The 7345-nt window shown below is 32.1% G+C and overlaps 1 protein-coding gene across 7 annotated transcripts in view; it reads left to right on the forward strand.

Moving 5' to 3' along the window:
• MEMO1 (mediator of cell motility 1) overlaps window positions 1–5096 on the forward strand; it is a 143575-nt gene extending 138479 nt beyond the window's left edge. For all 7 annotated transcript variants that reach the window (XM_031008078.3, XM_055377678.2, XM_063696199.1 and 4 more), the window contains 2 exons: window positions 2962–3066; window positions 4427–5096. In XM_031008078.3, the coding sequence (XP_030863938.1) occupies window positions 2962–3066; window positions 4427–4558 (237 nt within the window). In that variant the 3' untranslated portion in view covers window positions 4559–5096. The remainder of the gene's footprint in view (window positions 1–2961; window positions 3067–4426) is intronic.
• The last annotated feature ends 2249 nt before the right edge of the window (window positions 5097–7345 follow it).

Here is a 7345-nt window from a genome sequence, read left to right on the forward strand (position 1 = left end):
TCTAAATTTTATCATGATTGCTTTTGTTTGCATACTTCATGAATTTTTCAATTAGAGAGGTTCACTTATGAGAAAAGCCTTAGTTTTCCCATCTTTCCTTATAAAGAGGCATACCTCTTAAACCATCACTTGTGTCAGCTGAGTATAATTGAATTAATTTTTGCACTACTAAGTTTATAGCCCACTTTAATTTCTTAATTCCCATCATCTCAATTTTTTATTTTCTCTCTTGTAATTTAACCAGTATATCTTCATTTTTAACTCTTTACTTAGTAGTATTTTTTCTGCATTTAATCTCCTGTTTTTCTATATTAGGTTTTCTTGACCAGTTACTTTGAATTCTTGGTCTTCTGAAATGTGATTAGTTTTCTTCTGTTTAAATTCATATCAGTATATAAATGTGATGTTTGTTGTGAATGTGCTTTGAGATTTTAATATTAAAATGTACATTAGAATCTCAGTCTCACATTATTTATTAATGAGTGGATTTATATTTAAGGTAAGCTGTCCTAGATAGACTTCATTCAGGAGTATTAAAAGTTCACCTACAACATGTATGCAAGTTGTAGCTATGTAAGTGTTCAAAGAATTGTTAGTATGAGTCTTGTTATACTTTAGTACATCTGAGTAGAGAGTGAGAAAGAGCCTACAATTAGAAATTTAGAATCAGGACTTTTGCCTGTTTTGTGCCTCTGTTCATTTATCTCTAGGGGAGTTATATCTTGATCATCCATTATTTATGGAAGAGATTTATAACTCCATCTCTGCATTACTACAATCCATTCTTGGGTTAGAAATGTACTGTAATGTTTTTGGCATCAGAATTATGATATAGTTTATATAGGTTTAACTTTGTGTGTGTGTGTGTGTGTGTGTCTGTGTGTGTCTGTGTGTGTGTGTGTGTTTTGAGACAGCGTCTTGCTCTGTCGCCCAGGCTGGAGTGCAGTGGCACAATCTCGGGTCCCTGCAACCTCTGCTTCCCAGGTTCAAGCGATTCTCCTGTCTCAGCCTCCCATGTAGCTGGGATTATAGGCATGCGCCACCACGACTGGCTAATTTTTGTATTTTTAGTGGAAATAGGATTTCACCATGTTGGCCAGGCTGGTCTCAAACTCCTGACCTCAGGTGACCCACCTGCCTCGGCCTCCCAAAGTGCTGGGATTATAGGCATGAGCCACTGTACCTGGCCCATCTTAGGTTTAACTTTTAAGTTTGTATTTCTCTGAGCTTATATACCAAGTGTCGGTGGAGAGTGTTGACCTGGAAGTCCTGTGATTGGCAGGGGACAACCAACTTAGCATTACAAACTGATTGTGGACCAATCTGAGAGTGGCTAATTGATGTGCAAGCAATTCAAAGTTGATTGCACATGTATATGTCTATGTTTCAGATATATATGTGTGTGTGTGTGTATATATATATATGGAATATTGATAATGTTTGTGAAGGAGTCAAATATTCTGAAGGAAAGTTTTTTTATAGAATTAAATTTTGATGCTGCCACTGTAAAATTTCTATGTTACCCACTGATTACTATCATTTTCCAGATGACTTTTACTTTTAACGGATGTTTATCTGATTACTCTTGGTGCTTTTACACTATACCTGTTTTGTTAAAATGTGAAATAAAAACAAAAACAAAAACACAGAATAACCAGTTAAGTCCGTAGTTAAACCACCATTTGCATTTCTCCCACAGAGTATGAATCCAGTTTATTTAATGTAAAGTGTTTTAACTGAATAAGAAAATAATACAGTTGGTGTATGTATAATTAGCTAGAATCAATAATTTATTTCCCCGACTAGGTGAGTTAAAGTTGCTCTTTATTAATGAGTTGTAAATACATTATTTGAATGTATTTGGAGATTGTAGAATTTAGTGTAAACTAATGTTCAAGTCATAGTGGTTGTTTTAACAATAGTCTAACAAATTTTATTCTGTATTAAGATGTTGAAAACAAGGCATTCTGGCTTAAAGAATAAAGAGATAAAAAGCTTTCCTTTATTATTAATCTTGTTCATAAGAGACCTGTGTTGTAGGCCGGGTGCGGTGACTCATACCTGTAATCCCAGTACTTTGGGAAGCAGAGGCGGGCAGATCACTTGAGGTCAGGAGTTCAAGACCAGCCTGGCCAACATGGTGAAACCTGGTCTCTACTAAAAATACAAAAATTAGCTAGGTGTGGTGGTGTGTTGTCTGTAATCACAGTTACTCAGGAGGCTGAGGCAGGAAAGTTGCTTGAACCCAGGAGGCAGGGGTTGCAGTGAGCTGAGATCGCACCACTGCACTCCAGCCTGGGTGATGGAGCAAGACTCCATCTAAAAAAAGGACATCTGTGTTGCTTAAGCCTGCCTTTATCATGAGCTTTAAATTAATTAAAATATGTTAACTTTTTTCTTAGTTCGTGTCATTTTTTTCCACAAACCTAGATTATTTAATGCTGGTGATTTAAAATACCTTACATGGTTGATATTTAAGTATATGTTATAGAAATAGTTCAATTAAAATTATCTCGATTTTTCATGCCAATAGCAGGCAGAATATAATGGATATGGAGAAAACAGCCACAAAATAAATTATATTTTAGGTTTCATACACAAATTTTCACAGCAGATTTACTTTTGTGTATTCTTTCTATGGAAGAAAGATATAATATTATGAAATGTTTGAGGATTGTGAGCTAAATGACAACTGGTTAAAGTAGTATAGAAACATACCTGGAGTTTGGAGAAAATAAACTGGGGATTAAAAGTTTTCTGTTAATAGAGAGTTGACTGTAATGGTGGTAATAGCTTTGATGAATGAGTTTGATGTTTCACAAGGTTTATTTAATCTATTTTCTTTGTGTCTCCCTAATTGAAGAATTATGTTTAAGTAACAGTTTTAAAATATAATTAGGAAATAATAAATATTGTCTTCTTTTATTTTTTTCTTCCTCTTTTTTTTTTTTTTTTTTTTAGGGTATGAGTATTATAGAACAATTAGACCCTGTATCTTTTAGCAATTACTTGAAGAAATACCATAATACTATATGTGGAAGACATCCCATTGGGGTGTTATTAAATGTGAGTATCCTTAGGAAGCCTTGACTTTTAACATTTGGTCATATGATATTCCAAAATATCTCATTATCATTGTGATACAATGGCATCATTGGTTTTATGTACCTATGGTCAAGTTTCTTTTTAGTATCTTTAATATAATTTGGAGTTCCATTGCTTTTGGTTACTTGAATAAAGTTATTTATCATTGGAATACAGTTCAATACTTTCTGTTAACTACAAAAAGTTATTTAGAATAGAGACCCACATTTTCTCTTGACTCTTAGTTCCAATATACTCTTTATAAGTACAAACCAAAGTGACCTCTTAAGAGATATGGTCTTATTAATTTTTTGGTTTTATTTACTAGTCTAGACTCTATAAAAAATAAGTGGAAGATTCTGCTTTTAAACTTTAAATGTTCATAATGTAATAAAGCAAGACAGATGATGTGTGTTTTTCTCATTAAAACAAAAATAATGTTTATTTCAGTTAAGGAATGGTAAGAGTCAGAAGTTTTGGTTAGCTGGATTTTAGAAAAAGAAATAGCATTTTTTTCTTCTAATTAGGAAAACTATTAATTTCTTGAATGAAAATATGACATTCATTAAGAAAGAAGAAAGTGTATACTTAGGAATGGGAGGAGAAAGTAACAATGGGCTTATTTGGAGAGGCAGGGAAATAATGGAGAAGATAATGTAGTCCAGAATAGACTAAGTTAGGACCTTAAGTCCACTATTATTTTAATGTGATTTGAAAGGTAATATATTGTGGGTTTTTAAGAAGGGTTTTTCTTCTAAGCTGTATTGATTGACTCAAAGAAAAGCTTTTCAAGAACTTAAACTAATTTTTGAAAATTGAAGCTAGAATAAACTGTACTAATTTCCTAAAATCTGAATTTAATCAAATAAAATTTGTATTATAAAGTAAATGCTGAACCAATCTACAATTAAAGTAAAAATCCTAGTATATACCTTTTAGATCTGGATTTTAATTTGTATACATTTCAAATTTAGTCAAAGTCAGATAAAGACTCCGACGTCTTAAGACAGAAGTGGCCAGGGATTTGGTTTATACAGTAAAGAGAAATATATTTAAAAAGTTAAAAAGGGTTTAAAAAATGGCCTTATTACAGGGAGAGGGAGGGTAAATGATGACTGATACTTAATTATCAAAAAACAAGATTAGAAGTTATTTGAGAAAATGATAAGGAATTCTTTTTTTTCTATTTTAATATGATGCAACAAGAGAAATTCAAGAAACAAAAGAGCAAAAGAGATAATCTAGGCTTCAGCTGTGAAGTGGACAAAGTCAAACCACAAACACATTGAGTGCCCAATTTTTTATGTGATGTGTGTCCTAACCAAATTTTTCTTTTTTCTAGGCTATCACAGAGCTCCAGAAGAATGGAATGAATATGAGTTTTTCGTTTTTGAATTATGCCCAGTCGAGCCAGTGTAGAAACTGGCAAGACAGTTCAGTGAGTTATGCAGCTGGAGCACTCACGGTCCACTGAAGCTCTGAATCCTCAGGGATGCCACCTGCACATTCTCATACTCTGTCTGGGGTCCCAGCCTAGCCTTTACCACGATACTGGTCCTGGTTTGGGGGGATTCTGAAACCTCAAACTAATAGAACTTTCTTCTCTTTTTTTCTAGTAGGTGTAGTCCTTCCTTAATTTCAACTCATTAAAAAATGCTTTATAGTTTAGGGCAGTGGAAGGAAGGCTGGCATCAAAATATTTTGATCAAAAAAGATGACAATGTAAAGGCTCAGTTGTGGCAGACAGTTTTTTGAAAGTAACTTGTAAAGCATTTACCATATCCTAAATTTGCACTCTTTGCAGACTTGTGCACATATATTCCGCTTTCAGAATAGTTTTGCAAATTGTACACAAACAAACAAAAAGGTGGAAGCTTTTTAATAAAGAAATTGCATTTATAAATGATCTGTAATAGAATATAATAAATCTCCAGTTATAGTCAATTACTACCCATGTTGTACAACAGATACCTTCTATTTTAGTTGCTAATAAAGGGCTACACAACTCAAAATAGTCTGATTTAAACTTATTGCTCTGTGGTATATATGAAAATTGTTTTTTATTAATTCCATCTCAGAATTTTTGTTAAAAATGGTAAACCTCAGCTCTTATGTAAAAATATATTAGGATGTATTTTATATTTTATATATTTATATGATTTTTTTTAAATCAGAAATTAGAATCATATGATCTTAAAGTTAACTTTTTAAATTACATGCAGTTTGCCTTTTTGTCTGTGACATCCCTTTGTGTCATTACTATATTGTAACAGAATATATATTCAAGATTGGTAAAAGAACGTAGATGTAATCCTTGACTTCAAAGATCATGTTTGATAGTCTGCAAATGAGGAAACATTGAAGAGTGTTCTTAGTGTTTTTCAAATCATTGCAGACCTTACACTGCTGTGCTTTTTTAATGCTTTAAGCAGTTTGACTCTTTTACTTGAATTTTTAGCAAGAGATCATTAACATCATCAACAACAACAAGCCACTGGATTTTCTTATGGTTACACAATTTTTTTTGTCATGATTTTTGGTGCGGCTCTTCCAACTAAAATAATGGTATGGTGTTGTATTACTTTCTTTCTTTAGTATAGACCAATTCTAGTCACTTTCGCCAAAAAAAAAAAATATATATATAATTTAATTAATAATTCAGTTACCATGTATATACTGCATTATACCTATTTTAACCTAACACTGAGTGTCTACATTATATTAGAGAGTGTTTATATCTCCAGTGTTATGCCAGAGTAGCACAATTTTTAGATGCCTTGCACCAATTTTATTTAAAGATTTATGTTTCTTATTTATTAAATATCAACTTTCTATACTCGAGTGAAATAAAATAATGTTACTTTTTAGATTCAAAGTCGCCCACCTATGTATGTGTGGAAATTATATTCTTACACATTAGTGATTTATTTTCCATAATTTAGATACACTTTTTAGTACTATTAATATTTATTTCTTGTTTAATATGAACTATAAAAATTTTAAAATTGACAACAGTGAATTTTTAAAATAATGTTTTCTGAGTATAAGACTAATACATGATTATTATAGAAAATTTGAAAATTACTGAAAAGTTATAAAGAGAAAAAATTATCTGCAATCTCACTACCCAGAGATAACCCTGTTAATATTTTTCTGTATTTCTTTTCAGTCTTTGTCTATGCTATTTCTATGTATGAGTGTGTATACATGTGTTTGTGTGTGTGTGTAATAACAAACTTGAGATTATACTGACCATATAGTTATGTACCCTGTTTTTTATAACCTAACTTCATAAATATTTACCCATGTCTTTGAAAATGTGACTTTTAAAAATGGCTGCCTAATATTCTATTGTATGAATATGCCACAATTTAACTACTTCTCTCTTTGGATATTAGGTTGTTCTAATCTTTCACCATTATAAATAATAGTGGGATAGACATCCTTGTTTGTAAAATTTGGTCTCTATATTAGGCTCTTTCTTTAGGATATACTCATGTACATGGAATAAGTGGTTTAGACAGTGAGAACTTTTTAGGCTCTTTAAAATATTTCCAAGTTACCCTTTAGAAAGATTGTGCTAAATTAACAATGTATGAGTACCCATCATTCTGCCCCTTCACCAGTATCATTATTTTTTTAATCTTTGACAGTTGGTTAGCATAACAATCGGTTGTTTCTTTGACCATTCTAATAAGAGTTGCTTTATAATTAATTAATTTTGTCTTTCTATAATTTTATAGTCGATTGATTTTTAAAAAGACAAGAGGGTTGCCTAAGTTGGGTGGACTATAGTACAAGTATGGTTCTTGCACTTGTAAAACTATAGAAGCTGGACATGATGGTATGCACCTGTAGTCCCAGTTACTTTGAGTGTGGAGGCAGGAGGATCACTTGACAGATTGAGACCAGCCTGGGCAATGTAGTGAGCCCCCCAAAACCCTCTAAACAAACAAACAAATCTGCAGAATATTTCAGCATCACTCTACACTTTCCTAGAATATCAACATACCTGGTAATGAAGTAGAAAGAGTTCCAAATTGATGACTGAGTGTTGGGTTCTAGTTCTATTTCTGCCACTAATTAGTTCTCTGAACGTAAGTGTTTCATGTCATATTGAAACTTTCTCATTTGTAAAATGTGGAGGGGATCTCTTAAGTGCTTTCTAGTTTCAAAGTACTTTGATACTGTGACTTTATTTTTTAGAGTTTCTGGTGTCATTTATTTTTAATAGCTACATGAATAATGTAGAGATACTATC

This window comes from Gorilla gorilla, chromosome 12 (assembly GCF_029281585.2).
Source record: "Gorilla gorilla gorilla isolate KB3781 chromosome 12, NHGRI_mGorGor1-v2.1_pri, whole genome shotgun sequence".
NCBI lineage: Eukaryota > Metazoa > Chordata > Mammalia > Primates > Hominidae > Gorilla > Gorilla gorilla.